This window comes from Podarcis muralis, chromosome 16, assembly GCF_964188315.1.
Source record: "Podarcis muralis chromosome 16, rPodMur119.hap1.1, whole genome shotgun sequence".
NCBI classification, from domain to species: domain Eukaryota; kingdom Metazoa; phylum Chordata; class Lepidosauria; order Squamata; family Lacertidae; genus Podarcis; species Podarcis muralis.
This window is the reverse complement of record NC_135670.1, coordinates 5387943-5406553: the sequence shown is the minus strand read 5'-3', so window position 1 is coordinate 5406553 and position 18611 is coordinate 5387943. Positions and strand designations below refer to the sequence as shown.

Below are 18611 nucleotides of genomic sequence, written 5' to 3'. Positions count from 1 at the left end.
AGTAAAGGAACCCCTGACCGTTAGGTCCAGTAGCAGACGACTCTGGGGTTGCGGCGCTCATCTCACTTTACTGGCCGAAGGAGCCGGCGTACAGCTTCCGGGTCATGTGGCCAGCATACTAAGCCACTTCTGGCAAACCAGAGCAGCGCACAGAAACGCTGTTTACCTTCCTGCCGGAGCGGTACCTATTTATCTACTTGCACTGGCGTGCTTTCGAACTGCTAGGTTGGCAGGAGCAGGGACCGAGCAACGGGGGCTCACCCCGTCACGGGGATTCGAACCACCGACCTTCTGATCAGCAAGTCCTAGGCTCTGTGGTTTAACCCACAGCGCCACCTGTGTCCCTTCTTATACCATATTATCATTTTATGTATTAAATTTGTATACCACCTCTATACCTGTAGATCTCAGGGTGGTTCACAACATAGGGTAGGGGGCACTGGAGTTGAGTTTATGGAATCAAGGGTGCGGGGGACCAAAAAAGGTTAGGGAGCCAGTGAGCTAAGTTCTTTGTCCACACAAGAGCTCATGAAAGGAGAGCTGGAGGCTGCCAGGAAACTATTTCCATTCAAATTCATAGGTGCTGTGCCAGTAATAGCATGGGTGGATGGATTAGCAATATATCTATTGCTTATTATTGTAGTTTCTAAGCGCTGTGCAAGAGCAATATAGCATAGAGTCAGTGAACATAAACTGTGCATTTTGTGTGACCGTGACAGCATTTTGTTTATGCAGCTATTTTGTACAGAGTTTCCAGTGTTTGTAATTTAATTCAATTTCCTGCCCAGATCGTCTGCCGTTCTGGCTGCCAATTTCTCACTACACGCCTCCAAGCCGTTAAATTAACTTCAGCACGCCCTCTTGTGGGTCGTTGGTTTAAAACACTTTATAGAGTGACCCTCTGTAGAAGAGTGAAGTCCTGTACCTTTAGAATCACAAGGATCATAGAATTGCGGAGTTGGAAGAGACCATGAGCTTGTGCAAGAGCAATATAGCATAGAGTCAGTGAACATAAACTGTGCATTTTGTGTGACCGTGACAGCATTTTGTTTATGTAGCTATTTTGTACAGAGTTTGCAGTGTTTGCAATTTAATTCAATTTCCTGCCCAGATCATCTGCCGTTCTGGCTGCCAATTTCTCACTACACGCCTCCAAGCCATTAAATTAACTTCAGCACGCCCTCTTGTGGGTCGTTGGTTTAAAACACTTTATAGAGTGACCCTCTGTAGAAGAGTGAAGTCCTGTACCTTTAGAATCACAAGGATCATAGAATTGCGGAGTTGGAAGAGACCATCATCTAGTCCAACACCCTGCGCTGCAGAAATCTCGGCCAGATCATCCATGGCAGGTGGCCATCCAAACCTTTGTTAAACTGTGCATGTTATTTAATGGGAGAGGGACCTGGACTTGCCTGTTTTCACCGGCCCTGTTTGTCAGAAACACAACCGTAGAGAGAGATTACATTGCACATTTGGTGACTGGAGCGGCAATGAAAATACGCATGAACTGGTGTACTGAAAGTTAGGAGGAATGTCTGAATTGGAGATACAGGGATCCTCTCCTTTCTGACTTCATGCTGGACATTCTGTTTGTATGCATTTCATTTTTCCAACGGAAGAGGAGAGACACTCCCCGCCCTCATTAAGGCGAGTTATTTTTAGCTTCACCTGTTGCAAGCCAGGCGCTTAAAGGAGAAATAGATGAGAGGAAATGAAGGCTTCAAAAATAGATGTATTTTTAATGCCAAACACTTGAGGATTAACGGAGGCCGTACGGAGGCAGTTCAGAAGCGAACACTGTCAATGCTGGAGGCAGGGTTGCAGAGATCGGAATATGGGAATATGTCTCGTACCCTATCATTGTGACGTGATGTGGCTTGAAGGAATCAAAATCTAGAAATTCATTGCAGGCTATGTCACCACACACACACACACACACACACACACTCATTCTTCTTCCCCCTTGAAACTTTAGTTTCCTGGTCATTCCATGCCAAATCACCTGATTTTAATACTTGACCGTGCTCTCACGACTCAGATTTTCTTCAAAAAAAAAAAAATTATGTGTAGATAGCTATAAGATAACCTCAAATTATTTTTTTTAGATTTTTTTGGTCCAAAATTGGGTGCAGGAGAATTTTTTGAAAATTTCAATTTTGCACGATTTAGGCTAATGCAATTTCTGCGTCAGTTTAGAAGAAACCTCCTGTTTCGCTTATTTTTCAACTGGGCTTATTTTGGTATCAAAATAAAGCTAATTGTGGTCTCTTTCAAAATAAGGTATAGAAATGGTATTAAGTGCCACAGAAAAGGGTCACCAACCATTCAAAGTGAATTTTTGTCATTTTATTCCCAGTAGATTCGATAAGCCATAGCGCACAAGCCACAACTAGCACATGATTCATACTTTTTTTGTAGAATGGGCTAACCATGTACTTGTTATGTTTTAAAGATAAGGAGGGTGTTTTTTTGTGGTTATAAAATAAATTGTTTTTGAAGAATTTTTTTTTACAAAAAAAATGTATTATTTGTACAGGTTTAAGGTCTCTTTGAGACTGAAATAACTCACACATCTGAATAGTTAAAAGTGTACCCTCTTGTGTTACAATGTCATCTAATATAGTTTAAAAAGTAAGTTTTATTGATTATTTAATAAAAACAAAATACATCTTAGAGCCCTTACTCATTTTATTGTGTAAAACACTTCTGCAATGATATGGTCAAAGCTATTTTGTTTCCAATACATGTGATATGGTCAATAATGGACCAAAAAAATCTTTAAAAATAAATTTGAGGTTTTCTCATAGGTATCCACACATTAAAAAAAATTGAAGAAAATCTGAGTCGCGAGAGCACATGGTACCAGGTGATATGGTGTGGAATGATGCTTCCATGCACCATCAATAACTGATACCAATTAGCACAGTGTTTCCCAACCTTGTGCCTCCAGATGTTTTTGGCCTACAACTCCCATCATCCCTGACTAGCAAGACCAGTGGCAAGGGATGATGGGAATTGTAGGCCAAAAACAGCTGGAGGCACAAGGTTGGGAAACACTGCATTAGCAGATCACATTCACAGTCTCCGCGGACAAATGCAACCTCTCTTAAAGTCTTCAGCTTTAATATATTAATCATTTCCCCCCCTTCTTATTTACATTCCTTAATAATTTCCCAAAGTCCCTCCCCGATCAGATCCAATAGGTTTTGATTAGCACAAGTTATACGAGCCTAAGGTTGCAATGCACACATCACCAGTATTAGAGTAAAGGTAAAGTTACCTCTGACTGTTAGGTCCAGTCACGGACGACTCTGGGGTTCCGCACTCATCTCGCTCTATAGGCCGAGGGAGCAGACAGCTTCCGGGTCATGTGGCCAGCATGACTAAGTCGCTTCTGGCGAACCAGAGCAGTGCACGGAAACACCATTTGCCTTTCTGCCAGAGCGGTACCTATTTATCTACTTGCACTTGACGTGATTTCGAACTGCTAGGTGGGTAGGAGCTGGGACCGAACAACAGGAGCTCACCCCATCGCGGGGATTCGAACCGCCAACCTTCCGATCGGCAAGCCCTAGGCTCTGTGGTTTAGACCACAGCACCACCAGCATCCCTTAGTATTAGAGTAAAGGTAACGGTAAAGGGACCCCTGTCCATTAGGTCCAGTCGTGGACGAATCTGGGGTTGCAGTGCTCATCTTGCTTTATTGGCCAAGGGAGCTGGCGTACAGCTTCCAGGTCATGTGGCCAGCATGACTAAGCCGCTTGTGGTGAACCAGAGCAGCGCACAGAAACGCCGTTTACCTTCCCACCGGAGCGGTACCTATTTATCTACTTGCACTTGACGTGCTTTCGAACTGCTAGGTGGGCAGGAGCTGGGACAGAGCAACGGGAGCTCACCCCGTTGCGGGGATTCAAACCGCCGACCTTCCGATCAGCAAGCCCTAGGCTCTGTGGTTTAGACCACAATGCCACCCGCGTCCCTTAGTATTATAGTAGTCTCCCTCATATCAGTAGGCTTGCCCTGAGTCAACAGGCCATGATGTCAGGGCTCATTCCAGAAAGGAATGTTCTCCTGGGCATGCTACATTGAGATTTATTTATTCAGGACTACCGAAGCCATTTAGCTGCCTGGGGGGAGGAGAATTATAGAATTGTAGAGCTGGAAGGCACCCGAAAGGTTGTCTAGTCCAGTGTTTCCCAACCTTTTTTGGGCAAAGGCACACTTGTTTCATGAAAAAAATCTCGAGGCACACCACCATTACAGCCCCGTGACGTCAGCGCGCAGCGTCACGCCGGGAGGGACGCACGAAAGTGTAAGTTTCAATTTTTTCCCCTCCCCCTTGCCTTCCTTCTGTGCCAACCGCCAAAAAGCCAAGAAAAAAGCCAAGACTTTAGGGCAGCAGGTCGACACGGAAGAAGCTCCTACCTAAGGACAGGTGCGACGGCCGTGTCCTCTTCTGCCACACTTGGCAGCCCTGCCTCACGGTCGTGACTCCCACCCTGATTTCTCCCCACAGGTCGAGCGGCACAGGCAGCCCAATGTGTCCAGCCCAGACACAAGCCCCGCTTCCCCACTCTAGATCCTGAATGCGACCAAGTGCTCTGGACTCCCGAGCAGGGTGGGAAAGAGGACTCGCATCTGGTAGCCTCCGGGCTCCTCGCCTGCTCGAGGGATGGCATTGCAGGCAAGCTGCCGGCCGTCGCCATCGCCGCCCCCTCATGCGAGTGGACCTGCCCGGAGTAGTGGGCCGGGGGAGGCTCGCTCTCTGTGGGGATGTGGCCCGCACGCGCGGCCCCGCTTCCTCCTGCCCAGGGCTGAGCTCCTTACCCGCGATCTCGGTCTCGCGCACGCGGATCCCACTTATTCTGAAGCTCGCGCCACTAGCCGGGGCTCTCACACCGTGCCAGGGCGAGGCGGCGCGGCCCACTGACGTCATCGCGGCTCGCCGCCCCCCTCGACTTCCCTGTTCCCTCCCCTCCCTCGGGTTGCCGTGGTTACCGAGGACTGCAAGCTGCTGGGGCGAGCGTGGGGCATTAAGTGGGAGAAGGAAAATTAAAATTAAAACTCGCCTGAAGGCCGCCTCTCCGGATATCTTTCGAATTTTTTAATTTTTCCCGCGGCACACCAGGCAACGTCTCGAGGCACACTAGTGTGCCGCGGAACACCGGTTGGGAAACACTGGTCTAGTCCTATCCCCTGCAAAAAAAACCACAAGATGGTGTCCCCCATCTGGTTCATGTAGAGAAGGCTATTGGATTGGCAGTTGACTCTCCCTTCAACGCTAGCGATGGTGCCTTGTCCTTCATTGTACCTGAGACAAGCAGGCGAGCTTAACAGGGTGTCAGGCAGAACGTGGGGCACACACAATAAGAGTGTAAGCAGACATAATTCTCTTTTCCATCCTATATTCGCCACTTGTAGGACCGTTTCCTAAAACGATACGCCAACTGAAGCACAGATGTCATTTGAAACCCATACTTCTCCAAATTTTGCGACGCAGCTGTCTAACAAAGAAAAAGTGTACAAATACGCATCTGCTAGGATAAAAAGTGTGCATACTTTGGTAAAATAGTGTACAAGAATGCATTTCTATTAATTGCTTGCAAAAAAAAAAATGTGCATATTAGGAGAAATTCTCACCCAAACGCTGATGAATCTTCATGAGGATTTGTTAAATAAATAAAAAATGATGTGGAAGTGTGGCACGCTGAATTTAAGATTTGAGAAATGAGGAGCGGAGAGGTCAAAATCAACAGATTTGTCCGTTTCTGCTCTCAGCTTTTCCTCTCCCTAATAAAGCTTTGAAGGTCAGGGTGCCCTGCTTCTAAACATAATCTCCACCCATCCCAGATTCTTACAGCTTTACAGTTTGCCCTGTCCCATGTTTGCTGAAGGCTATGCTTCTGGGGGAATCAACCCCACTCTGGGAGCCAGTGTGGTGTAGTGGTTAACAGCGGTAGCCTCGTAATCTGGGGAACCGGGTTTGCGTCTCCGCTCCTCCACATGCAGTTGCTGGGTGACCTTGGGCCAGTCACACTTCTCTGAAGTCTCTCAGCCCCACTCACCTCACAGAGTGTTTGTTGTGGGGGAGGAAGGGAAAGGAGAATGTTAGCCGCTCTAAGACTCCTTCGGGTAGTGATAAAGCGGGATATCAAATCCAAACTCTTCTTCTTCTTCTTCCCATCCGCTATCCTCTCAAATTAGCACCATACAACTTTCCACCAGTCCCCAGAAACCTTCAGAAGTGTAGCTGCAACGCTGAAAAGACCAACATGATGGTGAGGAGGAAGGCCGAGCAATGGGACACGCAAGCTGCATCGCTTTGGAAGAGGTGGTGCTTCTTGGCGTCCGGATGGAAGACTTTGGCGTCCTCCAAGGCAGCGTGCGCAGCCAGCGTAAAGTTGACGTCTCCCGATGTCACCACGTCAAAGACGCACGACTGGAAGTAGACGTCCTCCACCGGCAGCTTCTCCTTGCACAGGAGCTGGGCCTTCTGCGCAGGGATGGCTCCGTTGCTGCAGCAGCACTCGGTCTGGGAGATGCGCTGGCTGGGAGGGCAGCCTCCCACACACAGCTGGAGGTCCTGCTCCTCTGTGAAGGAGCGCACCACGTCCTCGGCCGCCCGGATGGAAAAAGAGAGCTGCCTCCCTGACTGGCGCACGGCAATGGTGGTGCCGATGTACGTGGCAAGGATCTCCACGTGCTGCCCGGGCGTGCGCTCGTGGATGCTCAGGCTTTTCCCTCCGGGTTTCTCGCCCCCGTTCGTGGATCCGTCCTCAAAAGCCGCCGGCAGGTTATCAATCTCCGCCTGGTAGACTTTCTGGTCTATGCACTCCTTCATGTTCTTGAATATGATGGTGAGCTGAAAAGAGAGAGGTAAAAAGGTAAGGTAAAGGACCCCTGGATGGTTTAGTCCAGTCAAAGGCGACTATGGGGTTGTGGCACTCATCTCGCTTTCAAGCCGAGGGAGCTAACGTTTGTCCACAGACAGCTTTCCAGGTCATGTGGCCAGCAGGACTAAACCGCTTCTGGCACAAAGGAACACTGTGATGGAAACCAGAGCGCACGGAAACACCGTTTACCTTCCCACAGCAGTGGTAGCTATTGATCTACTTGCACTGGTGTGCTTTCGAACTGCTAAGTTGGCAGGAGTAGGGACCGAGCAACGGGAGCTCACCCTGTCGCGGGGATTCAAACCGCCAACCTTCTGATCTGCAGGCAAAAGAGGCTCAGTGGTTTACATCACAGCACTATTTCTCCATGTGTTCCCAAGCCACTTAATCTCCCTGGGAGTGTGATAGCTGTAAGCTGACCCATTTATTATTTTCCAAAAGTGTGTACAGGGAAATGCACACTGAAATCCTGACAGATTTTCAGCAGGACTTTTGGATGTTTGTGGGTAGTGGGTATGTGTAGCTGTGTGTATATATACATATACATATACATATGCATGTACATATGTGTATGTATGTATATATATAGATATGCACACACGCACGCACGGGATGCGGGTGGCGCTGTGGTCTAAACCACTGAGCCTAGTGCTTGCCGATTGGAAGGTTGGCGGTTCGAATCCCCACGACGGGGTGAGCTCCCATTGCTCTGCCTCAGCTCTTGCCAACCTAGCAGTTCGAAAGCACAAAGTAGAAGTGGATAAATAGGTACCGCTCCGGTGGGAAGGTAAACGGCGTTTCCATGCGCTGCTCTGGTTTCACCAGACGTGGCTTAGTCATGCTGGCCACGTGACCCGGGAAAACTATCTGAGGACAAACACCGGCTCCCTCGGCCAGTAAAGCGAGATGAGCGCCGCAACCCTAGAGTCATCCGCAACTGGACTTAACCGTCAGGGGTCCTTTACACACACACACACACACACACACACACACACTGACCCAGAGAATCACAGAGTTTGAAGGGATCTCAAGGGTCCAACCCCTGCAATGCAGGAATCCCAGCTAAGGAATCTCTGGCAGATGGCCATCCAAGAGCCCCGTGTGCTTCAGAATATACGTCCTCTCAGGTATCTCTCTTGTCCTCCTCTCTAGTTCTCCATGTACGAACTTGAAGAGTCCTCTTAGGGGACTCATCGCTCCTTAAGGGAAGTGGTAACATCAGCCCTGGGCAGTTTCCCGGTTGTTGACATCTGTAGGACAGCCACTTGGGCCTCTGCTTACTTTTGCCAGTGTTTGTCTGCAGACAGCTTTCCAGGTTATGTGGCCAGCATGACTAAAGCTCTTCTGGAGCAACGGGACACCAGAGCACACGGAAACGCCGTTTACCTTCCCGCCACAGTGGTAGCTATTTATCTGCTTGCACTGGCATGCTTTCAGGCTGCTAGATTGGCAGGAGCTGGGACAAAACAATGGGAGCTCACTCCATCGTGGGGATTTGAACCGCCAGCCTTTTGATCTGCAAGCCCAAGAGGCTCAGTGGTTAAGGTCCCTGCTCCTGCCAACCTAGCAGTTCGAAAACAAATCAAGGTAAAAAGGTAAAGGTACCCCTGCCCATACGGGCCAGTCTTGACAGACTCTAGGGTTGTGCGCTCATCTCACTCTATAGGCCGGGAGCCAGCGCTGTCCGCAGACACTTCCGGGTCACGTGGCCAGCGTGACAAGCTGCATCTGGCGAGCCAGTGCAGCACACGGAACGCCGTTTACCTTCCCGCTGGTAAGTGGTCCCTATTTATCTACTTGCACCCGAAGGTGCTTTCGAACTGCTAGGTTGGCAGGCGCTGGGACTGAACGACGGGAGCGCACCCCGCCGTGGGGATTCGAACCGCCGACCTTTCAATCGGCAAGTCCTAGGCACTGAGGCTTTAACCCACAGCGCCACCCGCATCCCTACACATCAAGGTACATGTAGATAAATAGGTACCACTCTAGCAGGAAGGTAAACAGCATTTCCGTGCACTGCTCTGGTTTTGCCAGAAGCGACTTAGTCATGCTGGCCACATGACCCAGAAAAACTGCGGACAAACATCGGCTCTCTTGACCAGTAAAACGAGATGAGCGCCGCAACCCTAGAGTCGTTCGTGACTGGACTTAAAAGTCAGGGGTCCTTTACCTTTACAAACACACACACACACACACACACACACACACACACACACACACTGACCCCTAGAATCAGAGAATCGTAGAGGTGGAAGGGACCTCAAGGGTCATCTGATCCAGCCCCCTGCAATGCAGGAATCCCAGCTAAGGAATCTCTGGCAGATGGCCATCCAAGAGCCCCGTGTGCTTCAGAATATACGTCCTCTCAGGTCTCTCTCTTCTTCTCCTCTCTAGTTCTCCATGTACGAACTTGAAGAGTCCTCTTAGGGGACTCATCGCTCCTTAAGGGAAGTGGTAGCATCAGCCCTGGTCGGTTTCCCGGTTGTTGACATCTGCAGGGCAGCCACTTGGGCCTCTGCTCTTACTTTTGCAAAGAATTCTAAAGCAGGCGGGTTCTTCCTTAGCTGACGCTGCATTTGGGAGAAAGACACTGCGGAGGGTTGTTCGTATTTGTTCTGCTGCAGGGAAAAGCAGCCCTGTCCTTAGGGAATCCTGCTCTGCTGCACCCTATTCATAGAATAAGGTAAAGGTAAAGGTACCCCTGCCCGTACGGGCCAGTCTTGACAGACTCTGGGGTTGTACGCTCATCTCACTCTATAGGCCGGGAGCCAGCGCTGTCCGCAGACACTTCCAGGTCACGTGGCCAGCGTGACAAGCTGCATCTGGCGAGCCAGCGCAGCACACGGAACGCCGTTTACCTTCCCGCTGGTAAGCGGTCCCTATTTATCTACTTGCACCCGGAGGTGCTTTCGAACTGCTAGGTTGGCAGGCGCTGGGACCGAATGACGGGAGCACACCCCACCGCGGGGATTCGAACCGCCGACCATGCGATCGGCAAGTCCTAGGTGCTGAGGTTTTACCCACAGCGCCACCCGCGTCATTCATAGAATATTCATTGGCAAAAACAAAAATTGGTACTTGCCATTAATTTCTGTAAACTGGAGGATATCCGCCCACCTCTGGTTCCCTCTCTTATTCCCTCTCTTATTCTCTTATTCCTACGGAGTGTGGGTTCATATGCTTTTGTTGTCCTAGGGCGGATCTACACTCATGGTTTTTAACGTTAAATAAGGGTTTTGATAACCTATATGGACACATGATGTCCTACTTTTAACGTTCATAACACACTATTAAAATGCAACACAGGTGGGCTGCGCAGAGCAACCAGCCATCAGCAGTAGGGAGACATCTTTTCAAAGAAAAACAAAGGTAAAACCTGCTTTAATTAACAAGCATGCCCTGTGATGTTTTAGAATGATATATCTCAGGCATGTCCAACCACTAGATCGCGATCTACCGAAAGATCCCCGGCTGCTCGTGGTAGATCGCGGGATCATTCCCAAAACAACCCTGGGCAGTCCCCCCTAAAAAAAAGCTCAAAAACTCTGGGCGATCCTCCCCCTCCACCCACCCCACGCATGCTCCTCCTCCCACCAAAGACCATCAGTAGATCACTGCCAGTTTTTTTATATACTGGGAGTAGATCGCAGTCTCTTGGGAGATGGACGTGCCTGAATTATATCTAATATCGTTCTCATAACGTTAAAACAGTTCAGTGTAGATCCATCCCTGGTTTCAATGGAGATGTAAGTGTGGTGTTGTGTAACTTCCGAATGTGTCTCCTATGGCATAATTTTTTGTATAGGGCATGGTGACCACGGCTGTGCTTGTTTTGTTTTTCGATATACGATATACGATATCTTTATTGTCATTGTCCCATGCAGGACAATGAAACTGAAAAACTACATAAAACTACATTAAAACTATATAAAAGCTACATAAAACATTCAAAAACCCCTAAAAACTCTGAAACCCCATTCTAAAATACACTATACTATAGAGACCCCTTATGCTGCGTTTAGGACCAGAATTCAATTGCAGAGAAACTGTTTCTCAGGCGGCTAGTCCTGGCCTTTATATCCCTGTACCTTCTTCCAGAAGGCAGAAGCTAAAAGAGATCATTTCCGGGGTGCGCACTATCCTGCGCTATCTCTGCCGCTTTCTTATGGCACCTGGCAGCATAGATTTGATCTAAGGTGGGAAGAGTGCACCCAATAATTCTCTCTGCAGTCTTTACAACCCTGTTTCAGGTTTCAGGGCCATCCTTAGCTCTGCCAGATCTGGAGGGTCTCCTCCCCCTAGAAGAGGCGAGAGAAGACTTGGAAGGCCCTGGCTATCCAGTCCAGTGGGAGGAGTGAGCCCCATATGAACCCCACCCCCTGGCCTGAGGCTTTCCAGTTCTGATATATACAGTGTTGCAATGAGTATAAATGAGTGTGCCGTATCGCATCTTTGATCCACCCAGCCTAGTCGCATCTACACTCACCAGCAGCCATTCTCCAAATCCGAATGTCAGAATAGTGACTTCCTGCCTGAGACTCTTTGACTGAAGATATGGGCAGGTGAACCTGGTGTCTTCCCAGTGCAAAGTAGACCGCCGATAGGTCTTAGATACTGTGGTGATCACACAGGGTCCCCGGACGTTTAACGGTCTCTTGATCCCTGTGCCACCACTGTGCTCGCTTCCCCGCTGCCACCAACCAGTTACTCTCTGGTAAAACACTGAGTCCAGACAGTTGTTAAAAGTGAACCAAAAAAAACCAAGTTTCTCCGATGATATTCGTGTCAGTATCTTAACTTTAGTTTCTATACCGGCCTATACCTTCCTAATACCTTCTGACTGATGATCTCAACTGTTTGACTGACTCCTGTTAACAAATTCGCTCACTCTCTCACACCAGACTAGCCCAACCCAGACTTATCTTATCTGTCTCTTCTAACTCCAGACTGTCTTCTCCACCCTAACTCTAACTCCTCCCCCTGGGTTCCCATTGGTTAGTCATTTTACAATTAGTTAACCCTTTCCCTATGAACCCAGTATGATGTCACACACCTAGTGTGATGGCCTGGGATTCGGACTCGGTGGCTGAACCTGAGGAATCCCAGCCTGAACAGGATTCCCCACCTCCAGAACCAACTGAGCCGGGGCTGGGGCCTGAGCCTGAAGGGTCCTCACCTGTGCTGGATCCTCAGGTGCAGGCACCAGCTGAGTCTGCTCTGGCTCCTGGGGTGATGGAGGACCCATTGCCTGCAGGTGCTCCACTCTCAGCCCCGTCAGGGGAGGCTGAGGTTGCCTCTGGGTCCAGTAACCCTCCAGCCTCTCCTGAGCTGCAGAGGCTCAGGGCAGAGAGACGGAGGGAACTAAGTTCCTGCAGGAGGAGTGCTCGCCTCCAGGCCAGGAGAGGCGAGTCACCTGTGGACCGGGGCCGCCCTATGCCTCAGGGCAGATAAAAGCCAGCCAGCCCCAGTCCCAAGTTGCAGGAGCAATGTTGTTGGTAGCCAGTTCCTGCCTGCACCCTGTCCTGCCGGATTTCCTGACCTCACCCAACTCCCTGCTTCAGGGAGTCCCAGCTTCAGCTTTGATGGACGGCCTCAACACTGCTCCCTCAACCTCAGACTGGACTCGGACCTCACCTCACGGAAACCCACAGGACCAGCGCACTTAGGAGGGCAAACGCCACAGATGCAATTTGTTAGAAATGGCCATAGTAATTATGAGGCTCTCTCCCTGGTCATACCACCAATGACACAAGCCATGGGAAACTTTAATGGGACACCTGTAGAGGTCACCGTTTCTTACCTTGCTAGTAGCTGTTGCGTTTGATCCTTTCAAGACGGGGTAGCTGGTCGCTTGAGCAAACAAATAGTTGTTGTCCAGGAGAGGCCAGGAACCTTCCACTCTGCACGTGTGGAACTCATCGCTGAAGGTCCGCACGTGGGGGTCCCCAAACGTGGCGCAGTGCTGGTACGTGGGAGGTCTATTGTGCTTCCGGGAAAAGCTCTTCTCGTAGTCGCAGATCTCTGGGGGTTCCAAACCCTGGTGTGCAGGGGGTGGCGCAGGGGGTCGCCGCGGCGAAGTAGGCCCCTCCTTGGAGCACTTGTTCTGGATCATGAGGTCCTCGATGCCGTGGACGGCAGAGTGGTAGGCGAGGTCCCCGCGGCAGGTACGGGCCGTCCTGCGAGTGCAGCGGGAGTAGGAGCGCAGGGTGTTGCAGTAGCTGGCGTGCTTGTTGGGGCCACGCAAGTTGAGCGTGGCGGCCACGTACTCGGAGTTGCAGCGCAAGATCTTGCAGTGGGAATATGCTGCAGGGCAGGACCCAAATAGCAACGATGGTAATGATAGGAAGAGAAAGGGGAAAAAACAGCCGTGAAGATCAGAGTCAGGTAAAACGTTCTGATTTGCATTTCAAAATATTCATTTAAACAACCTTAAATCAATGACTTCCCTTCTTCTCTTTCCGTGGTTCATTTTGTATGCCATACATCCCTGCATATTTTACATGAACTAAACCATGGGTAGGCAAACTAAGGCCAGGGGGCCGGATCTGGCCCAATCACCTTCTAAATCTGGCCCATGGATGGTCCAGGAATCAGCGTGTTTTTGCATGAGTAGAATGTGTCCTTTTATTTAAAATGCATATCTGGGTTATTTGTGGGGCATAGGAATTCATTCATTTCCCCCCACCAAAATATAGTCTGGCCCCCCACAAGGTCTGAGGGACTGTGGACCGGCCCCCTGCTGAAAAAGTTTGCTAACCCCTCAACTAAACCATTCAGTAATCCATCATTACATCCATCAAAACTTATATTCACTGCTGAATTTATCTTAATGCTACCGGAGCTTTTAAATGAACACAATTTTCATCCATCTATTCAGTAAGCATTTTCCAGTCTTCTTTAAACATACATTCTTCTTGTTCTCTTATTCTATATGTGAAATCCGCAAGCTGCACATATTCCGTCACTCTTCTTTGGTTGAGACCTCACTCATTTTCCATTTATGGGCTAACAAAACATGGGCCACAGTAGTAGCATGCATAAATAGTCTTTTTTGACACCTGGGAATTTCCTCTGAATTATCCCCAACGAAAAGGACTCTGCTTTTTTTAAAAAAGGTACTTTAAAAGGTAATAAATTATAAGTTATAAGACTAAATTCTTCCGACAGATAAAACAGTTCAGTGTTCGTTGCAGTGCCATGCTGGCAGGGATCCACTGGATCACGTGGGGCAGCTGAGTGGGGGGTGGGGACCCCTTGTTCCACCCTCCTTCCTTGCAAAGATAACTGTGGAGAATTCAGCAACACACTCATACAATCACTGAGCTGCAGTCCTTGCCCTAAAAATAATAGCAATTTCCCAGTCCTTGTGGTTCTGAATAAAGGGCTGGAGATTTAATATGTTTCCCTCGATGATAGTAAGAGGAAGATATTTAGCTCTCCCAGAAGCAGAGCGTCTCTGCAAATGTGGTAGGCAGGAACCTGATACGTTGGAGCATATTTTCTTTTCTTGTGATTTTGGCATTTATGCCAGAAGACAATTGTTAGAGGCCTTACAGTCTAACAGGCTTGGTTCTATGCTGCCAACGGTTCAGGGCCTGCTCTCGGACAGGAATGATCAAATCACTTTAATAGTGGCTAAAATTTTGAGTGCTGTCCATGAGGAAAGACTAGGCCATTATAGAGAGATTTAGTGGTTCTTGAATTGTCGGTGATGTAGTAGTGTTATACTGTTTAATTTATGCAAATTGTTATGCTGAATTCATATTTTCCACAATCTGTATACGGTGTTTGATTTATAATGTGTGGTTTGCTATGCCTAATAAAGGACTGATTGATTGAATAAAGGGCTGGTTTAAACAGGTACAGTGGTACCTCGGGTTACAGACACTTCAGGTTACATACACTTCAGGTTACAGACTCCGCGAACCCAGAAATAGTACCTCGGGTTAAGAACTTTGCTTCAGGATGAGAACAGAAATCGTGCTCCGGCGGCACGGCAGCAGCAGGAGGCCCCATTAGCTAAAGTGGTGCTTCAGGTTAAGAACAGTTTAAGGTTAAGAACGGACCTCCAGAACCAATTAAGTACTTAACCCGAGGTACCACTGTATAGCGGAAGAGTCTGCTGGATCCAGCCAATTGCCTGTCGAGTCCTTACCATGTCTACAAAGCAGGAGAAGAAAGAGCGCTTTAATGATGAAACCAGCATTCGTCAAGCGTCCCGGCCTCATGGAGCAGGCGAGTCTCCCCATTCCAATCCATCCAGAGTTCAGGAACGTTTCTTACCCAGATTGTTCCTCTCCCTCCGTTCTCTTTGCTTCCTTCTTTCTTTCAGTGGTTGTCTGGAAGAAAAGCCAGTAGTAGTAGTAGTAGTAGTAGTAGTAGTAGTAGTAGTAGTAGGAAGAAGGAGAAGGAGAAGGAGGAGGAGGAGGAGGAGGAGGAGGAGGAGGAGGAAGAAGAAGAAGAAGAAGAAGAAGAAGAAGAAGAAGAAGAAGAAGAAGAAGAAGAAGAAGAAGAAGAAGAAGAAGAATTTATACCCCACCCACCATCTGGCTGGGTTTCCCCAGCCACTCTGGGCAGCTCCCAATAGAATATTAAAAACAGAATAAAACATCAAACATTAAAATTCAAAGTGTTGGTGCTGACCTTTAAAGCTCTAAACAGACTCGGTCCAGTATACCTGAAGGAGCGTCTCCACCCCCATCGTTCTGCCCGGACACTGAGGTCCAGCGCCAAGGGCCTTCTGGCAGTTCCCTCACTGTGAGAAGCCAAGTTACAGGGAACCAGGCAGAGGGCCTTCTTGGTAGTGGCGCCTGCCCTGTGGAATGCCTTCCCACCAGATGTCAAAGAGAAGAACAACTACCAGATTTTTAGAAGACATCTGAAGGCAGCCCTCTTTAGGGAAGCTTTTAATGTTTAACAGACTGCTGTATTTTAATGCTTTGTTGGAAGCCACCCAGAGTGGCTGGGGAAGCCCAGCCAGATGGGCGGGGTATAAATTATTATTATTATTATTATTATTATTATTATTATTATTATTATTAAAACTTCCCTAAACAGAGCTGCCTTCAGATGTCTTCTAAAAGTCAGAGAGTTGTTTATTTCCTTGGCATCTGGTGAGAGCGTGCCACCACCGAGAAGGCCCTCCGCCTGGTTCCCCGTAACCTCACTTCTCGCAGTGAGGGAACCAACAGAAGGCCCTCAGAGCTGGACCTTAGTGTCCGGGCTGAACGATGGAAGGAGGAGATGCTCCTTCAGGTATACTGGGCTGAGGCCATTTAGGGCATTAAAGGTCAGCACCAACACTTTGAAATTGTGCCCGGAAACGTAGAAAAAGACAGAAAAGGTGAAAAGACAGATTCTATACCAAACATACATCAGCATGATGCATTGATTTTCAATTCATTTATATACCCCTTGATTTAGATTTTTAAGAAAAAGAACTTCACAACTGTTTATAAAAAAGAATAAAGTTAAAAACAACCGTTTAAAATATTCAAAATGTAATTAAAATCAAGGATAAGCTATATAAAAAAAAACCAAGTTAACTAACACATGTCAATGTTCTGCTTGTTTGAATAGGCTTTCCCAAAATGGCAATGTTTTTAGCAGGAGCCAGAAAGAATACAGCGAAGATGGCACCTGCCTGAAGTCAATGGGCAGGGAGTTCCGCAGATCTACAGGGCACAAAGCTGGGTGGCTGATATAGTATGCAACCACCCAGATGCAGGGACATGATTCTGATTGCGAGTCTTGCCCTCGACCCTTTTCCTTTCAAAATAAAAACAATACAAAGTTTCTGGCATGAGCTTTGCTTTGCACATTTAGTGAAATTTGGGTAGGTGGCAATTTTTGGAGAACTTGCTGTTTTTGAGGATTGCACCAGGATTGACTGGTAACAAGCCCTCCCCTAAAATACTTGGCAGTGGGGAACACTTCCTTCAACTGGTTGGACGGTGTCTCTCCTGAAAATATAAAAGTTAAAGGTAAAGGGACCCCTGACCATTAGGTCCAGTCGTGGCCGACTCTGGGGTTGCGGCGCTCATCTCGCTTTATTGGCCGAGAGAGCCGGCGTAGAACTTCCGGGTCATGTGGCCAGCATGACGAAGTCGCTTCTGGCAAACCAGAGCAGCGCACGGAAACGCCGTTTACCTTCCCGCCGGAGTGGTACCTATTTATCTACTTGCACTTTGACGTGCTTTCGAACTGCTAGGTTGGCAGGAGCTGGGACCGAGCAACAGGAGCTCACCCCGTCGTGGGGATTCGAACCGCCAACCTTCTGATTGGCAAGTCCTAGGCTCTGTGGTTTAACCCACAGCACCACCCGCGTCCCTATAAAATATGGGTATTCCTTATTCAGATGGTTGAAAACAGAGCAGGAGCCCTTCTCGGCGATAAAATTGCAGCATTTCACCACCACCCTGAAGGTAGATGACGCAGTGCCCCTTTGGGCATTTCTCAAGAAGAGTGGATACCTTCAAGATCATAACAGCAAGCCAAAACTGGGTTTAATGCATCTTCCCTCTGAGCTGCTGCAACTGACATAAATGCTTTGCCTCGTGGAGAACGGAGGTGAGTTGCTATCATCGATAGCCATCAATGAATCAGCACCAAGGCCTGGAATATCACCTGCCTTGAGTGTCATTAACCCTATTCAGCTGCACTCTCTCTCTCTCTCGTTCCATTTTCTTCTCCCCTTCCATCTAGTTTCTGCATGGAAAAGGAACTGGAAGAATTAATTCAGAGAGCAGGGGTTTAGGGTCTTTTTTTTAAATGAAACACCACTCCATAAACCATTCCCCCCCCCCCATTCTTTATAATCACATTTTCATCCAGGGACGTCGAATAACTTACCAAAAAAAATCATTCTGTCGAAAATCTAACTATAACATGCATCAAAATCCTCCTCCTATTAGTTATGCATAATAGTATATACTTTTGTCCCTATTCATTTCTCCTAATTGTTTTCCCTTCCTCCCTCCCTCCCCTTTAACCCCTCCCCTCCAAAATTGTTCTCTCTTCAAATCTTTAACCATGTGCACAGATTATTCATTCTAATTTGGATGCTAGGGTTGGCTTCCCCCAATGCTATCCAATTACTATAACTTGTCCATTTATTCAAAATCTTTTGACATTTGTTTCCCCATTACCTGTTCAAATATGTCAGATTGTATATATTCAAAAACATAGTCATTCCATTTTTCCCTTGCCTCTTTATCCTTTTCTTCCCATCCTGATGCAATAACAAGCATACCAGCTAAGATCATAATTTTATACCAATCTTGCTCTTTTCTACCTCTCCATAAACCTTGCCCACTTAGCACTACCTCTGTCTCATCTTTTGGCCAAGACAATTCTTTAAAGAAACAGATACGAAGCAATGCACGAAGATGCCTTTGAGCATGTGCAGAGTGCCCCTCTTTCACCCACTGCAACGTGCCGTCACAAGAAAGGAGGAAGCAGCCTCCCCTCTGAGGATACATATTTAAAATGGTCGGTATCTCAAAACTAAGTGGTATGTATCTCTCTCTGTGTGTGTGTGTGTGTGTGTATGCATGAAAAGAAATGCAGAAAGAATAAACCAAAATGCTTACCTCGATGTGAACTAGAATGCTGCTTCGTCAAACTCCCCCTGCGGGGAAACTGCCAGCTTTCCTCCATAAACTCCCCCAGCGGTCCCCAGCTCCTGCCTTCTCATGATAATCAAAGGGGAAAAGACAT

At 48.1% G+C, this 18611-nt stretch overlaps 1 protein-coding gene across 2 annotated transcripts; it reads right to left on the bottom strand.

The window, feature by feature from the left end:
• Positions 1-5388: 5388 nt before the first annotated feature.
• Positions 5389-18596, bottom strand: HJV (hemojuvelin BMP co-receptor). Of its 2 annotated transcripts, none has more exons than XM_077920312.1 (4): positions 18485-18596; positions 15049-15232; positions 12694-13196; positions 5389-6862 (listed from the first exon to the last, which is right to left on the bottom strand). In XM_077920312.1, exons 2-4 carry the CDS (start codon positions 15140-15142, stop codon positions 6239-6241), a joined length of 1221 nt encoding a protein of 406 aa, XP_077776438.1. In that variant the 5' UTR covers positions 15143-15232; positions 18485-18596; the 3' UTR covers positions 5389-6238. The 2 variants fall into 2 exon arrangements, with proteins under 2 accessions (XP_077776438.1, XP_077776439.1); XM_077920313.1 differs by lacking the exon at positions 18485-18596 and adding an exon at positions 17366-17491.
• Between the last annotated feature and the right edge of the window lie 15 nt (positions 18597-18611).

Coding starts and splice junctions, on each gene's coding strand:
- HJV (XM_077920312.1), bottom strand. CDS start 15,142: ATGGGGAGACTCGCCTGCTCCATGAGGCCGGGACGCTTGACGAATGCT. Junction 13,197..15,048: donor TCTCCTGCTTTGTAGACATG/GTAAGGACTCGA, acceptor CCTGCCCTGCAG/CATATTCCCACTGCAAGATC. Junction 6,863..12,693: donor ACGCAACAGCTACTAGCAAG/GTAAGAAACGGT, acceptor CTCTCTTTTCAG/CTCACCATCATATTCAAGAA.